At 33.6% G+C, this 20,094-nt stretch overlaps 2 protein-coding genes and 1 pseudogene across 2 annotated transcripts; all 3 read right to left on the bottom strand.

Annotated features, from left to right (window-relative positions):
* Positions 1 to 7,219: 7,219 nt before the first annotated feature.
* Positions 7,220 to 9,156, bottom strand: LOC127101087 (polyol transporter 5). The gene is made up of 3 exons (XM_051038416.1): positions 8,969 to 9,156; positions 8,526 to 8,872; positions 7,220 to 8,351 (listed from the first exon to the last, which is right to left on the bottom strand). Exons 1-3 carry the CDS (start codon positions 9,099 to 9,101, stop codon positions 7,266 to 7,268), a joined length of 1,566 nt encoding a protein of 521 aa, XP_050894373.1. The 5' UTR covers positions 9,102 to 9,156; the 3' UTR covers positions 7,220 to 7,265.
* A 2,197-nt stretch (positions 9,157 to 11,353) lies between these two features.
* On the bottom strand, positions 11,354 to 17,628 carry LOC127103446 (uncharacterized; annotated as a pseudogene).
* Positions 17,629 to 17,683: 55 nt separating this feature from the next.
* On the bottom strand, positions 17,684 to 18,478 carry LOC127103445 (glutathione S-transferase T3-like). The gene has a single exon (XM_051040703.1). It carries the CDS (start codon positions 18,476 to 18,478, stop codon positions 17,684 to 17,686), a length of 795 nt encoding a protein of 264 aa, XP_050896660.1.
* Positions 18,479 to 20,094: the final 1,616 nt, after the last annotated feature.

Raw genomic sequence — 20,094 nt, 5'->3', positions numbered from 1 at the left:
ACAAACACTTCAACCTGCACAAACACAACATAAACCAAAATCACACAACATGACCATACAATGAGTAACCTACAGTTGCAAGTCATGATAGTTATTGTGCCTTAGCCAACATCAAAGCCTAATTTTCATTCAAATTTTCACTTGCACTAGCCAGTCATAAACCACCATTTCCACTAAATTAACCAATTAACTAACTTCCAACTCAGTGAGTTAACGACCTAAACTCACTGAGTTCATCCCAACTAACTCTAGACCTCATTTAACTAACTCCAAGCCTAACTCCAAGCCTCATTAATTCCAAGCCTAATCACTATAAATTCTCATCTTCATCATCATTTGAAGCTCTCAACCATTTTGCAACTTTTCTATATTCATCACCTTCAATTCTCTGCAATCTTTCTCTGAATCCTCTCCCTCTCACACTGAAAGCTCAATTTCCTAAACTCCATTGAAGCTTCACATTGAAGCTTCAAGAAGAGTGAGCTCAACCACATCATACTACAATACTTTTAGAAAGCAAGCTAATCGGAAGGGAGTAAAAGCAATATCTTACCTTCTTGTACAAGTGATTTTCCGTCTTCATCTTCTTCGATCAACACTCGCCGGAGCAATTCTCAGCTTCAGAGGTAGGTCCTTTTTTCATTGCATTTTGGCTGTTATGCTGAACATTACACCATGCTATTACAAACCCCTATCGTGAGGAGCTCCAAATCTTGTTCATGGAGGAGTATTGTAGATCTGAGTTTTTAGGGGTTCTTGAGGATTCGGTCTCATTATTGGATTTAGGACAGAAATTGGAGAAGTTGGAGAGTGGATCCTCGTTCAGGAGGTGGAGACGAAGATGGAGGTGTTTCCGTTTTTCATTTCCGGTAGCCACCGCCGCCGGGAGCGATTTCCGGCGCGGTGGTCCATGGTGAGGCTCCGGCACCGGCAGTCTGAACTGTCAGGGAAAAGGCGCACAAGACATTCAAATTTTTCTGATTTTTCCTAACACATCCCCCAATCTTTGGGCCTATTTTTCCGGTTGGGCCTGCCACATTCCAAGCCCAATGCAGTACCCTCTCACTTCAATTTTTCTGCTGCACCCCCTGGCTGAAGAGACTCTTGTTCAGCATTGGGCTTTGGCTGCTGAAGCCCATGCTTTTGGACTCTGTTTTGCTCTTTTTTCCAGCATGCATCAAACAAGGCCTGCACCCCCTGTTATGCAAAGGCCCACACCATTTCATTTGTTTTGTTTGTTATTTGTTGATTATTTTTAATTGTTAGAATTTAGGTTAATTAAACCAATTAGGAATTTAACTAGAATTTTCATGATTAGAATTTTAGATTCGATAAAAATTGTCAAAAGACCCTTTTACCCTTTAGGGGTAATTTTGGGCATTTTGTCCATATAATCACATGCTCCTCTAGGATTAAAATTTTGCATAGAACTTTAACCAATTCTTAACAATAACATGTTCCCTTAGGACTAGAACTTGATATTAGAATTTTAATCAATTCCTAACAATTGCATGTTCCCTTAGAATTTGTACATAGAATTTTAATCCAATTTTTGACTAATCATGACATGATCCCTAAGGATAGTTCGAACAAATTCTAACCATTAGACTAAGTTATATCATAGTTTCCTAAATCATTTCAACCCCATGATTTAAATTGATTAAAAGCAATGTTGATCAATTAAATCCTTTGAACTTGTATAATCCCACAGTCTAATTTGAGTGACCAAAAGACCCTTGGTCACTTAATAAGACTTTTCTTCTAAACTGTGGAGCTCGCAGCCTCAAGTCATATTCTCGATCAAGGCATCCCCAGTCATACCAAGCAGCGGATTATATAAGTGCTTCAAAGGTAGAAACTGCAAGAGCTTGTTAAATCAAAGTTGGAATTGTGTGGCATGAGCCTTAAATAATGGAGAAGGAATGCGACTGGAGTATTCCTACCCCCATTATGAGTATCTTTGGGTATGGGACGTATGACCCAGCGCTAATCGTATTCACCTCTATTCATAGACTTTAGCACAATTCTAATCATACGATTGGCAAGTCTCTCTCTCTCTCTCTCTCTCTCTCTCTCCACAAAATAATACAACAAGCAAGGACTACATCAACAACTTATCAATCATGAATCAAATTGTACGACACAAGTCTTAAGCAATAGAGAAGGAGTGGGACTGGAGAATTCCTACCCCCATTCTGAGTATCTTTGGGTATGGGACGAATGACCCAACGCTCATCGTATTCACCTCTATTCATAGACTTTAGTGCAATTCGAATCAAACAATTGATAAGGTCTTCATCAACGCAAGAAAAAACAACAAAAATTCTTCTCACTCCACTTGAAAGTTAGGATAAGAGTCACATGCCACGAGCCTTAAGTAGTAAAGAAGGAATGAGACTGGAGCTTTCCTACACTCGTTCTGGATATCTTTGGGTGCGATACGTTTGGCTCGTTGCTTATCATATCTACTTTTACTCATAGAATTTAGTGTGATTCTTATCAAGTAACTGTCAAGTCTAATCAACTCTCTCAATCATTTCAATCTTTTCTTTTGCCTCAATCACCTTGTTTTCAACCCTAGTGGGCTGAACTACGAAAGCTCATATTTCCTTATTACACTATAAGGGTACGTAGGCAGGAGAACCCAGTTTCTCCGCGAGCTATCTTATTTATCAATCTACCTTGTATATTGCTACCTTATTTATCAATCAATCATCCTTCATTCATTCAATCTATACCACCTTTTAAGATCAATCATACTTATCCTTGGACTCCTTGTCTATCCTTTTGGGATGTCTTAACGACAGTCTATCTCCTCACACGAGAGTTATTTGGGCTATAACCTCAAACACTTAATCCAGTCTTTCTTTTTGGCTTTACCCTATAGTGGCGGCCTGCTAGTCCACATATTGGTAAATGCTTATCTTGCTCTCCGATCTAGAGTCTATCTCCTTCTCGGATCCAAGATACTATCTTATTTGATCTCGAACTGTTTGTTTCCCCAGCAAGTGACATTATTCCTTATACTACACAATACTGCAATCATTCCTTGAATTGGTATTTGTCTTGTGAGCTCCCATTGCTTAGACAGATGTCCTTTCTCTCTATTCTCGTGGTTCCAAACTACGATTGCTCTGACTTTCTCATTGCACAATAAGAATATGTAGGCACGAAGATGCGAATCCTTGGCGAGCATACTTCTAATTATTCATTCTTCCGCCTTAGGGCATCATCCATATCTTTCACTATTCATCACCCACCTTCTATCATAAAGCGTTCACCCAGTGACATATTATTTCTTTGATATTAAAATACACTTTCTTTGGGATTCCATACATACCCTTTTAGGACACCTAATGTAGTCCACCTTTCTACCCAGAGTTGTTTGGGCTACAACCTCAAACACTTAATTCCTTCCTTTTTTGGCTAAACACCCTATAGTGACGGCCTGTTGGTCCACGTATCGGTCAAAGCCTTTTCCCTCTATGGTACAAATCTCATTTCTCTTATGGATTCCAATACATTTCACCTTTCGATATCAAACAATACTTCTTCGGTCACTTACCACTAAACGTCCAATTTTGTGACTTTGGTCACTTCATTCCATTCATCTCCATGCTACATTCATATACTACATTCCTTCACTCCATGTGATATACCTATTCTTTGAGCCAAATACATTACCTCTTTGTGCTCCTTCTTGCGTCACCTTGTGTACCAAGAGATGTTTGGGCTACAACCTCAAACACCTATTTCTTCGTCTTTTCGGCTTTACCCTATAGTGGCGGCCTGTTGGTCCACATATTGGTAATAGCCACCTTACTCTTGGGTTCATATTTTCGCCCCTGTTGGAGCTCAAAACACTCAAATTTGGTTCAGACCATACTCGATCACACTTCTTTTCATATCCCGGCTCTAGTTCCTTGAACTACGAAGCTCTAAATTCCTCATTGCACTATGAGGATACGTAGGCATGAGGGCCCTAATCCTCACCGAGCACTTTATCTATTTCTTTCCTTTTCCCATTCTTTTGTGAGTAATCTTTAGATATAAAACCTATTCGAGTGAGAACAATCAAAACAGTTCCCATGGAGTACCATGGATGTTTGAGGTGCTAATACCTTCCCCTTGCATAACCGACTTCCTTACCCAGTATATCTCTTTCCCACAGGTTTTATCGATGTTTTCCCTTTCCTTCTAGAATAAATAAAGTTCGATGGCGACTCTGTTGTATGTTCGAGCGTGCGATACGTTCAGGTATATTTCCGCTAGCCTCAAACCTCACAAGTCAAACATGAAATTTTAACGTTGGTTTAACTCAAAACCAAACAACAAAATTTTTAGAAGAGATATTACAAAAATACCCCAACACTAAAACTAAACACCTCACAAGTAAATTTCACTCTCAAAGCACTAAGGCAAAAGTGAAAAGAAATAAAAGGAGAGAAGAGATGGGAGAGTGAGATAGAGTATTAAAAATATGTTTTCTGGTGTGAATGAAATGGGAAATGAGCTCTCTATGAATAGGACAAAGTGTTTCTCAAAAATGGAAATATTCCATAGTCTTTTTAATGTTGCTAATTGATTAGCCGCTAAGACTGATCTATTATCTATGCTAAAAAATGAATGTTTTTGAACGACCTTATCATAAATCGAATATGGGAACTAAAAAAGTGATAATTGATTAGCCTTAATGGGCTAATCGATTATTCCATGTGAAAATCCTTTTAATTTATTAGAATGAGTCCCTAATCCATTAGCTAAATACAAAAATATTCAAAAATGTTTTCTGGTAATTTTAACAAAGTCATGGAGGCTTTCCGATAATTTGAAAGTGTGTGTGTATGCTTTGCTTTAGTAATTCAAGAGCTAATATTAAAACTTTACAAATCCAGACTACTCAACACGGACAAAGCGAGATTTCTCACTTTCTCACTTTCACAACTCTAAAGATCCAAGATCAATAGCTTGATAAAACAATGATTCAACACTGAATTTGGGACTTGACTTCTTTTATCGAATAAGGCTTGATAAGGCTTCTTGATATATACCATCATGAGAGAGATTACTTGACTGGGATCATATGGGATTCCACTAAACTTCGCTTGACATAATGTGTTGTCATTAATATATGAGCTTTGACATCTTGATCTTCAAGCACAACAACTTGATCATCCCATTAGATAAAGATTTCACCTCATAATATTGTCATCTTCAAAATAATGTAGGTTAGCTGAATCCTGCAGTCATTATATCTGTAAACACATAGCTCCACATATATTTCTAAGGGAGTCACAACTTGAAACTCCCCTAGAAAAGTATGTAACTTTATGGATTTTGTCTCTCAAATTGAGTCAAAGGAAGTTGATGAATCTCTCATCAACATTGGTCTCTTGTGATCCAAGATGAGTTAAATCAATTTGAGAGGAAAAATATTTGGAAACTTGTTCCCAAACCTTCATCTAATGTAGTCTCGGAACTAAATTGGTCTTTAGCGACACGCTTCCCTAAAATGAAATGTTTAAGAAATAAAGCAAGATTCCTTGCAAAAGGGTACAATTAACAGAGCATAAGTTTCAATGAGACTTATGCCCCAGTATCTAGATTAAAGGCCAAAAGGATACGTTTAGCTTTCTCATGCATTTTAAATTTCAAAACTCTTTCAAATGAATGTAAAGAGCGTGTTCACGAAGGATTACATCCATGATGAACTATTTGTTGGCCAACCTCTCGATTTTATAAATCCTTCTTTACCTAAATCATGTGTTCAAACTGAAAAAGGCTTTATACCAAATTCTTGTGCATATTTTTGTCGATTCGGTACTACTAACAAATTCTTGTGCATGAACATTTTTTTGATATAATGTAAAATAAATTCAAAAGGTTTATGATGGGGAGCTTTGGTACTCTCTTTGCCTGTAAATTAATCAACCAGAGAAAGGTTTTTTTAAATAGATTAACTTAAGGAGTGGACAAAGATATCTAAAACTTTACAACTACAAAAGTGAAGAAGGAATACTTTGCAACATCAAAAGCATATTGTCAATTTTTTTTTGTCTAAAGTTCTTTTAAGGCGAAGAAATTTAATGATTGAAGAGTTATTTCTTGAAAGGAATCTTAGAAAGAAGTAAATAAATTCCAGAATTGTATCTCTAGAGAGATTAAAAAAATTAAGTTTGATTCAAGAAAGAATCAAGAGGAAGAAGTTCTCTAAAGCTTTTACCTTTTGCTCAGGAAGAGTTCTTTTTGAGAAAAAGGAATGCCAACAAAAAGAATCCCACTAAAAGAACAATTATCAAAGCTAGATGTTGTCACTCTGGCGAGAAGTATGATCTTATATCTTACTTAATTGTGCATTTCTTCGTGCTTATTTTCCCCACTTTATCAAATAACTCATTCATATATATATATATATATATATATATATATATATATATATATATATATATATATATATATATATATATAATATATATATATATATATATATATATATATATATATATATATATATATATATATATATATATATATATTTATTTATTTATTTTCATATGTCTTATTTATGCTATAGAGGAAGAAGTATACTCTCAGGAGGAGTTGAATATACTGTCTATTTTTGTGAGAGAGATTTTAATCACTTCAATCATTCACCCATTTTTTTTGTCTTTACCATCTCCTTGAGAGATGTGATATCATCATAAAAAAGAGGAGAATGTTGATCTATGTGCTTCTAGATACAACTGTCGGCAAGCGTCAGACGACCTTGGTGGTTTTGATGATGATAACACCTAATGTCAAATGACATTTAGTGAAGTTTTTGGTGGTCTTTTATCCAACAATCTCTGATGATACCGTCTGATCAAAAAATCAATCTCAAGCCTCATAATTTAGAAGAGTCCAATTATAAATGAAATGCTACTATATCAATATTGAATCAAGCAAGAATATGTGAAGCTTTGAAGTTATGAAATAAGTGGTGTGAAAGTCGCATGGTCATGCGCTTTGCATGTGTATGAGTGATCAGTTAAAATATTAAAAGTCAAAAGAGTAAATCTTATCGTACTATTGCATAATTTAAACTCTTCATTATTTATCATCTCCAAATCAATTTATGATTTGCAAACAATTATTCAAGTGTCTCCAAGTCTAATAAAATAACTTACTTATAAAAAATTATTTAAAACAAAATGATTGATTCGTGTAATTTCATCAACTCTTCGTATAATTAAAAGTTTAGCATTAATTTATCAACAATAACTACATCAATCCTCAGTTGTCATAGTCTGGTCATTGGTACATAATTGCGTTTCACGGTTCACTCCTTCAGCAGGAGGACTCGTCTTTCGCTTCCTCCAGAAACTACCGAAAGACCTTTCTATTTCCTCCAGCGTTTTGCCTTGTGTTTCAGGGAGCATAGTATAGTGAAAAACCCATGCTACAATTGCAATTCCCGCGAAAAGAAAAAATGCACCCCCAATGGTGATTGCCTTCGAAAGGGACAAAAATGTCATGGATATGACTCCACTAGTGAGCCTATTCACCACCGCCCCAATAGACACGCCTTGAGCTCGAAGCCTCAATGGAAATATCTCAGAACTATAAACCCATGTAATGGGCCCCGACCCAATTGAAAAGGTACCCGCATAAGACAACACTGCAGCTATACTAAGCCAAATAGCCCACGTTAGTGTGGCACGGGAGTTAGCAATAATAGTGAGACTAACCGCCAATGTAAGAAGTGAGATTATTAACCCACCAACACTGGTTAACAATAACATACGCCTCCCAACACGGTCCAATAAAAAAGTGGACACTAAGACAAACACTGTTTTCACAAATCCAACAGCTACCGTTGCAAGAAGTTTATTTTGGTCAGATTTAATCCCAGCCTTCTCAAAGATTCTAGGGCTGTACAAAACGACAGCGTCTATGCCAGTGGCTTGTGCGAAGAAGTGAATACCAAGAGAGGCAATGAAAATGTGACGAACTGCCGGTGTAGGATGAAGAAACAATTCTTTCCATACGCCTTTGCCTTGAACTTTTGTCACTGAAACAATCTCGTCGTCGCAGTCTGAGGGAATCCCTGTAATCTCTTTAATATCATCTAATCTCTGTTGAGCTTCTTCTTTAGAATCAGAGATTTTATAAAGAACTTTTTTAGCTTCTCCTAATCGACCCTTGGCAACGAGCCATCTCGGTGACTCTGGCATGGCTAATACTGCTATGGCTAGGAATATAGAAGGGATGGCACCGATTCCAAGCATCACCCGCCAACCATAGCGGAGTGGCAGCTTTGAAAATCCATAGTTTGAGATGTATCCGACTAAAATCCCCCCATTCAAAAATACCTGAAAAGCATTCTTATATATTTAGACTTGAATTCAAGTCACTATAGTATGTTCAACTATCTGTTCTATCACATAGTGGTTCATGTAATCTAATATATATTCTTCATAATCTAACTTAAATTAATTTCTAATCTAAAAGGTAAATAATTGAAGAAAATCAAATAGAAAACTTGCCTCAGGCAAGGAAGTGAGGAATCCACGAGATGAAGTTGGAGAGACTTCAGAGATATAGACAGGAGCAATCAAGAAAGCAAAACCTATGCCAACGCCAGCGAAGAATCTACCGAACATAAGAAATGCGTAGTTTGGAGAAAGTCCCATAAGAATAGCTCCTACGAAGAAAATTACTCCGGCGAGGACAATCGTGTAACGCCGACCAATCCAATCTGAGAATCTCCCTGCTATGTAAGAACCTATGGGAGAGTAAATGTTTATGATGCCTGAGAGAATTTCGATCTGTACGTCGGTTACTTTAAGGTCTCTTTTGATATAGATAGCTGCTCCACTCATCACACCAATATCTGTTACAATAATAACATCATATGTAGTTGTTATAAATGGCATAATGACATCTAGGAATAGAAATGAGTTTATGGTATGATTGTATATGTACTCACCGTAACCAAGTAAGATAGAAGTCATAGAAGCCAAGATAGCACAAGCAAGAGCGAATTTGTTCCTTTTGGGCTTCTTTGGAGGATCAAAATCCTCAAGAGATTTAGGAGCAATAGTTGCTTCTCCTTCAGCCATCTTTAAGTTTGTTGGCAAAGATGATTAAAAGAGATTGTAATGTAACGTGATAAAGAGTATATATATTTAGGTGGATAAGATTTTGAAAATTTATTTCTATTCATAAAACAAAATATTTTTAATTTAAAAGAATTAAAAATGTGTATTAGAAGAAGGATTTGATAGATTTATATAAATTGTTCAAATATAATTTATTTTGCTATAATATTTTCCAAATAAAAATATGTTAATAATAATAATTTTTTTATTTTATAGAAAGTTATTCTTTCAAGAAATATTTAAAAAATTTCAACATATTTTTAAAAAATTCCAAAATCAACATTGCATTGAAATATATAAAATTATTAATATTGATTATTCAAGAACTTTATCTAAAATTATATAAACTATATGTTTGATCTGATATATTATTTAAAGTATTTTTTATTTTCAATTTAATATAAATTCGAGTGTTCATATACAAAAATTAATAACATTGAAAGTTATTTAAAAGTTCATGAATTCAATTGAAAATAATTTTTATTTAAAGTAATTATAAGTTTTTGATAAATTTAAAGATAAAACTAAAAATCAATTTAGATAAATAATATATTTAAAAAATTTAAACGGTCGAGAAAAATATAAACCAAATTTATGAATATTATTTATTATTTACTCAAAACTTAATCAATTATAAAGCTACAATGTAATAGGAACTTGCGAGTCAAACTTGATAGTATCACTTTTTTGTCTGGTCCTACCGGTTGCTTATCCACATATGAGCGTCTGAGGTAATGTTGTTCCTACTAGGTTGCTTATCCACATATGAGCGTATGAGGTAATGTTAATTTTTTAAAATAGAAAAAGTAATATTGTGTGGGAAAATTGTGAATTAATTTTAGTAAGAATATATAATTATTTTTTAATTATTTTTTCCAATAAAAAATAAAAACAAAATATAACTAAATACGAGTTTTTATCAGTTTTATTTATTTATTTTGATCCCAAGAAATCCTTTACATCTATTTTGTTTAAACAGTATCTCATGCCAAAATTGAATCATCATTCTAATAATTATTTGAAAAGATAGTGTACCACCATACTACATCACATTTCTTATTTGTTTTACTAATAAAATATATATTTTAAAACATATATTTTTAAACAATTCAACAAAATGTATTCTATTCAGATTTATAGTAAATGCATGCGAAATGCGTTTTACAACAAAATAAAAAGGAGATGAAAAACGATGCCATCTTCTGTGGTAGGGTTAATTAATTAATTAAAAAAATTGTGATCTTAATTACACAATATACGGTACAGTTTTATAACTATTTGAATCATGTCGCTCTTTTTATTGAATTGCAACAAGGTAAACTGACATTGAAAGGAGCATAATAACATGTATTCTATAAAGCATTCAAATTAATGAAGCTATATAACTAGTGTCAAGAAATATACTTGGAAGAAGAAAGTGCATGCAAGATACTCAACTAGAAATTGAGGGGATAGAACCGCAACTCTATGCAAATACAATACTTAGGAGAATGGTTGCAGAGAAACAATAACATTTAAAGAAGGAGAACCATTGCATAAGTCGATTCCACCATTGCAGCTCATAGCACCGCCATTGAGATTCATGTCCAATTGGTATGTTCAGATATAGACTTAATTTAACTTTGATTAACAAAGCTAATTGAAAGAACTAACATGATATTGTTTAAAAAGATAAAGGATCAAATCGATCTTTTAAAAATTAAGGACTAAAATAAAACCCAATACTAAGATAATGAACAAAAATGATATTTTGTCAAAAATAAAAGATAAAGGATGAAAAATATGACTCGTAACTTTTTGAACAATATCTTTAACGTACCATCATCATTTCTTTTTTATAATAAAAAGAAGTCACACATTAAAAAATACTAGTAACAATTTGGTCTCTAAGAGCATCTCCAACCGTGAACCCATTTTTTGATTCTTTATGGGACCTATTAAACCACGTCAGCTTGAAGCAACTCAACTACTTTTTCACTCCAATGGTGCAACTCTGAAGAACTCAGATTGGATCTCACAATTTTATTTTATATATTAATATTTTATTCATATTAAATTTTATATTAATTAAAATAATAATTTTAGTGTTTTAAATTAAATTTGATATAAAATAAAAAAAAATTAAACTTATAATTTAAAATGATAATTAAAATTAATCTCAAATACATGATATATAATTAAAAACAATAAAAATAAATAACATCACATAATTAATCAAACTTAAATTTCATCATCTTCATGTCCAAAACGTTCCCAAATATATTCGACTAGATCTCCTTGAAGTTTACGATGAACTTGTTTTTCTTGAATACTTGCTCTTCTTTGTAGTCTTGTTGCAAGATTCGGATGAGGACCGCTAAATGTTTCAGTTGTTGAGTTATTGATATCCACATTATCATAAGAGTAATCAAAATTACCTCCATATGTATGTCGTTCATCTTCCACAATCATGTTGTGCAACATGATGCAGGCATATATGGTATGCTTGAGAGTGTCCATGTGCCAGGCACGCGCTGGGCCACGTATAATTGCAAATCGAGATTGAAGCACTCCAAATGCTCGCTCCACATCTTTTCTAGCCGATTCTTGATGTTGAGCAAATAATTTTTTCTTTTCTCCCTGTGGCATTGAAATAGTCTTGACAAATGTAGCCCACTCGGTATATATACCATCTGCTAAATAATACCCCATATTATATGGTGTCCCATTGATTGTATATTGCACATTGGAAGCACGTCCTTCCAAAATATCGTTAAACACGTTGGATTGGTTTAGCACATTAATGTCATTGTTTGAACCTGTAATACCAAAAAAAGCATGCCAAATCCATAAGTCTTGTGATGCCACTGCTTCAAGCATGATCGTGGGCTTACCATGATCACCTCGACAAAATTGTCCTTTCCATGCACACTACAACAAACAAGACCTTAGACAGCGCTTTTTTTAGCCTTAGACAGCGCTTTAAAGCGCTGTCTAAACCTCCGCTGCTAAAGGTTTAGACAGCGCTTTTTTAAATCTTAAAAGCGCTGTCTAAGCCCCCCCCCCCCCCCTTAGACAGCGCTTTGGCCAAAAGCGCTTTATAAGACCCTCTTATTTTAAATTTTTTAGGTATACCTTAGACAGCGCTTTTGAAAAGCGCTGTCTAAGCCCCACCCCCTTAGACAGCGCTTCGGCCAAAAGCGCTTTCTAAGACCCTCCTATTTTAATTTTTTTAGGTATACCTTAGACAGCGCTTTTCAAAAAGCGCTGTCTAAGCCCCCCCCTTAGATTAAAATTTATCCTATGTAAGCTTTTCTAAAAAGCGCTTTCTAAAAAATATGTGCATCATTCACAACAGAATAGGAACCTTAGCAGAAGGTAATGCTCCATATAGCTTGTCTGTATTCCATGGAGAAATTTGTTTTTGTACATAGTTAGAGAGTATTATGCGGCTTTAAAAAAATAGAAAATGTAACACATGATAGGAAATAATTGTAGACAGTTGTTGAATAGAAAAATAGATTATTAAATTAGATAAAGTGTATAGAGTCTATCATAGATATGGATATAATTAGCTCAATATTGTGCCAGCTACTGAAAATATTGAACAAAGTTTCATTTATGTCATAATCCCTAAAAACATAAAAGGCACAAATATGTATTCATCAGCATTCACCAAGAATCCATATATTAAAAGTTAGAACCAAAACAAAAGCTCATCTATTTCACTTCTAAAATAATTCCTAGAAAGCTCTCTGACTTGATTACCAAATTCACAATTTTCATATAACAGACTACCTACTAGCTATATGTTGGTGTTTTTCATTTCACACAAAATAAATGGATTCCACACAAAATCAATTTGATTTGTATATTTAGGCTTTAGAGAAATGTTAGCTTAAGGATATAATCAGCAATCTACCAAATCTCTTGAACTCTAGGAAACCCCGATACTCCAAAATAGTCAAAGTATCGGTGTCTAACACATATCTGACACCATAAACCTGTCCGATACAGAAAACTATATATCATGTTTGATTATAGCACACATTTTCAGAACTGTTAGACAAAAATGCACTCAATCATAATAACATATCCTGTGAAATTAGTGGTCTAAACTTTGTGCCTATATACTATTTAAGACTACATGCACAACAAAAACTTTTGTGTTTCTCCCAGCTAATTCATTCATGGAAAATATACTGCTATCATAAAGTAATCCTCACATTATACATCAGTAATAACAATTACAATTTTTTGTCAAGAGAAAGGACTTAGTTCCAAGGAACTCATTTCATATCAATTTATTCAATCTAATGTGACTCACTTACAAGGCAAAACATAACAAATATGAATAAATTAGACAATTTAGAGAGGACTGCAAAACGCATCTACTCATATATGAGGAAATAACATAGATTAAACTTACAATATGAATGTATAATGATGGCGAGATAGGAGCACGAGACAAAGATGAACGACAATGAGAGAGTATGGACTGAAAATGAAAACTAGTGTTAAAGAAATGATAAGTGTGAAACATTTGTAGAATGAGGAAGGAACGAAAAGATTAAACTTACAATATGAATGTCTAATGGCGGCAAGACATGAGCCGGAGAGAAAGATGAACGGAGGTGAGAGAGTATGCGCTGAAAATGAAAACTAGTGTTAAAGAAATGATAGGTGTCAAATGCACACGCAAAACAGTTACAAGATTAAAATTGTTAATTTGTAGTAATTAAGTAGCCTAGCTAACTATTCCAATTCAGATGATATGTGACAACAGTTACTAGATAAAAAAACTCATCTACTCCTATAACTTGTTCAACAAGTTCTCTAACCAAGACAAGTCACCACTTCATTTATACACATAAGTTATCTTGCAACATTATATACTAAAATCATATAGCAAAAAAGTTGTATACTCCTTAAAAAACACATACACATATTTTAATTGAATACATACTAACTGTATAATAGACATCCCAAAGTATCTAATATATCAAACTGCACCTAAAAGCAAAATCTCTTTCTATTAATTCTACTTAACTCTTCAAGCTAGATAAGTAAGATAACTGGTAGAATTAAGTTGTTACATTGCACTTGGAGAAATTTAGACAACTCAATCTTTTCAATAAATTATATATTAATAGGTGAAAGTCATGTTGATCTCATTCAAATAAGAAGTTATCTCATTCATTTCATTATAATATTATTTGGGGAATGTATACAAATTATGAATCAATATCTTAAAGTGCCATAGCACGTTAAATGCCAACACAATAAACATACTTAACAAACAAACTTACACCTGGTCTCTTCCAACACCAACCGAAACATGCAATCTATCAATCATTCTTACATCTTTCAAATTAACTTTTTATTTATTGAAAAAGCCAAAAAGCAATTTATTAATTAAGGCACAAGATGTGCAACCAGGACACCACAGACATCACAAAGAAACTAGTACAAGAACCAACAAATATGCTTCTATACCAGATACAACCAAATTAACAAAATAACACACTACCATAAATATAACTCATCTACCACCTCCTATTACAAACTTGAGGAAAATAAGCCAGCATTCAATATTCATTCACCTCTGCCGACGCAGCAAAGATGAGAAAAGATACACTCTAAACGCCTTAGACCAACCAACAATTTTTCAATGAACCAAGTGCCAAGCCAATAATAAAATGTGCCTCAGAGCTAGACTCAAAAACACGGTCCCAAAACCGGAGCGCCAACATAACAACCCTGCAAACCCTCTACAAGTTGTCAACTCATAAACGGTCGAATATCATGCCTCACTGCACTGACAGGTTAGAGCTACACTAATGACAGCAAAAGCCAACAGGACCCTAATACAAGTCGGTTATACACCTCCAAAACTAAACTTTCTGCAGAACACACAGACCCAGAAATACAAACCAGAATGACATAATCAATCAAAAGACAACAGCCTGACATCATCGTAACAGCTGAAACCATAGGGGAAGCATTTGACTACAACTTAGCAACATTAACTAAAATACAACATTGCAGACTTGAAGAGATTATTATCCAAATCATTAGTTGAGCTTATTGGTTATTCAAAAGCCTAAGTATTGCTCCCCTGTTATCCCAAGTTCACATAACGTAATAGAAAAAATATATTTCCTTCATGATTTACACAAACAATAAAGTAGTTGTGATTCAGATTTCATGCATCTCTATATGTTAAACAATAAACCCTAAAGTTGAGTCAACAAGCCCAACTGTGACTCCCACAACACCAATTACTAGAAATCTTAAACCCTAAAAAATCAAAAATTCAAAGTAACATAGTTTCAATTTATGATGTGATTCCAACAATCATTAGTGAGAAAAATACAATAAAAAATTAAACCCTAGCAAGAAAGCAGTCAAGAGAGATGAGAAAAGGGTACAACAGAGGAGCCAAGAGTAAGTTACCGGTGCGAGCTTCGATAACCCCCGTTCATGAGTGACCGTCATGTTCTTTGTTAACCTTCGTTCTCGAGTGACCAGTGTGAAAAAGCTTACATAGGATATACAATCGGTAAGGACAAATCGTACAAACTAGAGAGAATCGGTAAAATTTCAGTGTGAATTTTTATTTCTCATTCAGTTAGGGTTGGCAATTGAGCATCAACAGTGTATTTTACAAACAAAAAGAGCAAGCATTGAACCAAACAAAATAACAGAGCATGAAAAATACTGATGAAGTTATTTACAAATACTGATATTTCCCTAAATGAAGAACATACCGAAATGAAGGATTCTTCAAACACTTTCAGAAATGAAATATTCTTCAAACACTTGCAATGCCTGAAACCAAATGAATGAAAATGTTAAGAAATGACGAACAAAACGCAGTAGAAATGACGAACTGAATCAGAAATGAAAAAATGCAGAAATGAAGAACATACCGCAGTAGAAATGACGTTCTAAAACCGATTCTTCAAACACTTTCTGGTATTGAAACCGAATGATTACAATGTATTCTCGTTCGCTGTTAGGGTTCGCTGGAGGGGTTTAATCGCAGGAGGGAAAACAAAAAGAACTGAGAACGAAAACAAAAGTCTGAAATTTAATTTTAATTAGACCTTAGACAGCGCTTTTGTGGAAAGCGCTTTCTAAGATAAGCCTTAGACAACGCTTTCCAAAAGCGCTTTCTAAACCCCCACCTTAGACAGCGCTTTTGGTTTTAATTTTTTTTTTTAATTGAAAGACTTTAAACAACGCTTTCTCAAAAGCCCTGACTAAGGTCTATATTTAAAAGCGCTTTCTAAAAGCGCTGTCTAAGGGGGGGTCTTAGACAGCGCTTTCTAAAAGCGCTGTCTAAGACCCCCCCTTAGACAGCGCTTTCATTATTTTTTTAGAACATTTTCCGTGTTTTATTTTTATTTTAACCTTAGACAGCGCTTTCTTTTAAAAGCGCTGTCTAAGATGCGCTGTTAAAAAACCTTTTTGGCGTAGTGGCAACAGGACAATTTTTCTATACCCAATGCATACAATCGATGGAACCCAACATACCTGGAAAGCCACGTGACTCTCCCATTTGTAAAAGATGTTCAACATCAGTGTTGTTAGGCTTTCTCAAATACTCAGCGCCAAATACAACATTGACACCCTTAACAAATCTTTCTAAGCACTCAATTGAAGTGCTTTCACCGATTCGAACATATTCGTCTACAAGGTCAGCAGGAGACCCATACGCCAGCATACGAATAGCAGATGTACATTTCTGCAATGGTGAAAGACTCATTTTACCAGTTGCATCGACCCTCATTTGGAAATATTCATCATGATTTCCAAGGGCATCTACAATTCAAAGAAATACATGCCTATGCATTCTGAACCTTCTTCGGAATTGAACATCTGTGTATACTGGGTTTTCCGAGAAGTAGTCATTGAATAATCGATTGTGCCCTTCTTCACGATCTCGATCTACCGTTGTTCTTCTCTTTGGCCTAGAGGAACTTCCAGATCGACGTTCATTCTGAAGTTGTTCTTCTTCATCACTGTCGTCCATAAATTCTTCTTCAACCAACTCCCAAAATTCTTGATCGTAATTATCTGAATCCATTTAGTGAGTAAAGAATGAGAGAAAAATGAGAAGAATAAGATGAGAATGAGAGAATAATGACATAAGTGGTAGTATATATAATGGTTTGAATAACGGCTAGTTTAAATAACGGTTAGTTTGAATAACGGCTAGTTTGAATAACGGCTAGTTTAAATTAAAGTGGTAGTTTGAATAACGGCTAGTTTAAATTAAAGTGGTACTAATGACCATTTTACATAGGTGTTGATAAATTAAAGTGGTACTAATGACCATTTTACATAAGTGATACTAACTACATTCCATATTTTTTTTCATCTTATTACAATATTTTTCATGAATATCTCGTTGACTATCGTTCATAGTAGAAGTGTCTTTCATCATCATTTGCACTACCCTTAATTCTAGCTCGTCCTCCTTAGCTTGCGCAAGTCTGTCCATTGTTATTGCTCTTTTATTCTTTGCATCTTGCGTTGTATTTGGAATTTCGGATGCCTTACCCTTCCTTTTTGTCCCATTGGACGCTCCATTGGTGATGATGAGTTAAACTCATAACTTGAAGTTGTATCTGGGTTCTCCGATGATGCCCCACTAGCATAAGTCTTGTTATTTTTACAGAACTTCCAATCGATTCTTCGACGATGCGCCATTTAGCTTCATCTTTTAACAATCGCCATGCATACTCAAGATTGAATGTTGTACCTTGATCCTGAGCAAAAATAGCATGTGCATCTGCCATGACATCGGTCTCGGATGTCCCACTTTTCTTTCCTTTAAGAGCAATTTTGTAACACCCAACAAATTTTTGAACCATGCCATTTATTCTATGCCATCGACATTTTAACTGTCCCTCTAACTTTTCCCGCAATTGCCCACGATATTGGTTATAACTAGCAGCAATTCTTAACCAAAAACTCTCAGCCTTTTGATCAACTCCCACAATTGGATCCTTTGAAACATTGAGCCATGATTGGATAAGTAGTATATCCTCTTCCCTTGTAAATTGCTCTCGAGATCTTTTTTTAACGACAACCCTTTCTTCTTTTTCAGTACCAACTTGAGTAGAAAATGGTGGGACTTGAGTAGAAAATGGTGGAACTTGAGTAGAGAATTCCATACTATTAGAATTCATTTGAGGTATAGGATACATGTTTGGATTGTTTGGTGACAGAAGAAATATGGCGGGGTTTGTTGGCACCGGTGGAATTTGAGAAATTTGAGGATTAGGATTTTGATAATTTTGCATGTAATTGAAAAAAGCTTGTTGATAATGAAAATGATTAGGATCCATTTGGCCTAAACAATTGTAATTTGAAGTAAAAAGATGAAATTTTGAATTAAATATTTTGTAAAAAAAATGCTAATGAGAAAAAATTGTTGAAAAAAAATTAAAAGTATAGGAATAAAATGATGAAATTGTGAGAGAGAAATTTCAAATTGAAGAGAAAGTAAAAGTGAGAGAAATTTGTGTTGGTAAATTTTTGGAAACCAAAATTATATTTATAATAAAAAATATATTTTAAAAAATAAGTAGCCGTTGAACGGCTACTTTCTAAATAAAAAAATAGAAAAAAAGAAAGTAACTGTTGCATGCTGAAGCACTGGCCTTGTCATGTTGGCGAACTCCATCCATTGAACAGTGAAAGAACTGCTTCCACTCTGACAAACTGGTTGAAAAACTACAGAACTGCTACCGCTGGAGATACTCTAAGAGTCTCTTTGGTAAGATCCAAAAACGAGCTTTTACTTTTTTAGTTTTTAACTTTTCAGCCCATCTTAATTAAAAAACTTTGTTTGATAATTGTTATTTAACTTTTAACTGTTTTTTCAAAAATTATTTGAAATAGCTTTTAAACTTGAAGATTTTAGCTTGCAATTTTTTCTTTCATTTATACCCTTATTATTTTAACAAAAAATATTATTACCATTCAATATATATATATATATATATATATATATATATATATATATATATATATATATATATATATATATATATATATATATATATATATATATATATATATATATATATATATATATGCATCAATTTTCAACCTGGAAGATGATTCAATGTTTAATGTCTTTAAGTAATATCTAAATTGTATAATAAATTTTAATATAGTGTTGATAATTCTCAACTTAGTGAAACACAATAGGAAAATTCAAGACGAAAATAATTCACGAGATCATTGTAGTTTTATTATAGAATAATAAATAAAAAAATTATTTTTATCATTATTTTGGATTAGTCTAACTGAATTTAAAATTACAATGTTATTAATTTGTGTATCTCGTTCAATTTCATTATAAATTTTGTATACAAATTTAATATATTTTGATGCTATCTTTAATTTTTCATATATATTAAAATTATTTTTATATTTTTATTAATATATTTATTTTATCGAATAAAAATTAATTAATTTAAATGCACTTTTTGTCCCTCTACTTTGATATTTTTTTACTTTTAATCCCTCCATTTTAAAAATCAGCCTTTTGATCTTATGATGATTGAGATAAAAAAATATTTTTAATTACGTGACATTGATGACTAGACTATTTTATTATTTAGTATTTTTTTATTGAATAATTATTTTATTAATAATTTTAATTATGTTTTTTTAAAAGTTAATTAATATAAATTTCAAAATATATGATTTCGGGCTTAGTTCGGAGCCTAATCCATACACCTTCTACTAGCCCAAATGTGTATGCCAAGTCTAATTTGAATAAGTTATATAAACACTAGTTGAAACTCTAATAAAAACGATGTGAGACTTATTCATTCGAAGGATATAAATGAAAAACGACTCATGTTCATTTTAGAATTTCACAAGGAAATATACCTTTGTTTTGGATAGTAGTTTTGCCCAGGTAACAGAGGATTAGTGTTTGTTCCAGTGC

Source organism: Lathyrus oleraceus, chromosome 7, assembly GCF_024323335.1.
Source record: "Lathyrus oleraceus cultivar Zhongwan6 chromosome 7, CAAS_Psat_ZW6_1.0, whole genome shotgun sequence".
NCBI lineage: Eukaryota > Viridiplantae > Streptophyta > Magnoliopsida > Fabales > Fabaceae > Lathyrus > Lathyrus oleraceus.
This window is presented reverse-complemented; position numbering and strand designations above follow the sequence as displayed.

Bases quoted from the DNA above. Each gene is read 5' to 3' on its own strand.
- LOC127101087 (XM_051038416.1), bottom strand. From the start codon at position 9,101: ATGGCTGAAGGAGAAGCAACTATTGCTCCTAAATCTCTTGAGGATTTT. The intron at 8,873-8,968 runs GTGAGTACATAT...TTATTGTAACAG, and splicing joins TTCTATCTTACTTGGTTACG to ATATTGGTGTGATGAGTGGA. The intron at 8,352-8,525 runs GCAAGTTTTCTA...AATGCTTTTCAG, and splicing joins TCCTCACTTCCTTGCCTGAG to GTATTTTTGAATGGGGGGAT.
- LOC127103445 (XM_051040703.1), bottom strand. From the start codon at position 18,478: ATGGATCCTAATCATTTTCATTATCAACAAGCTTTTTTCAATTACATG.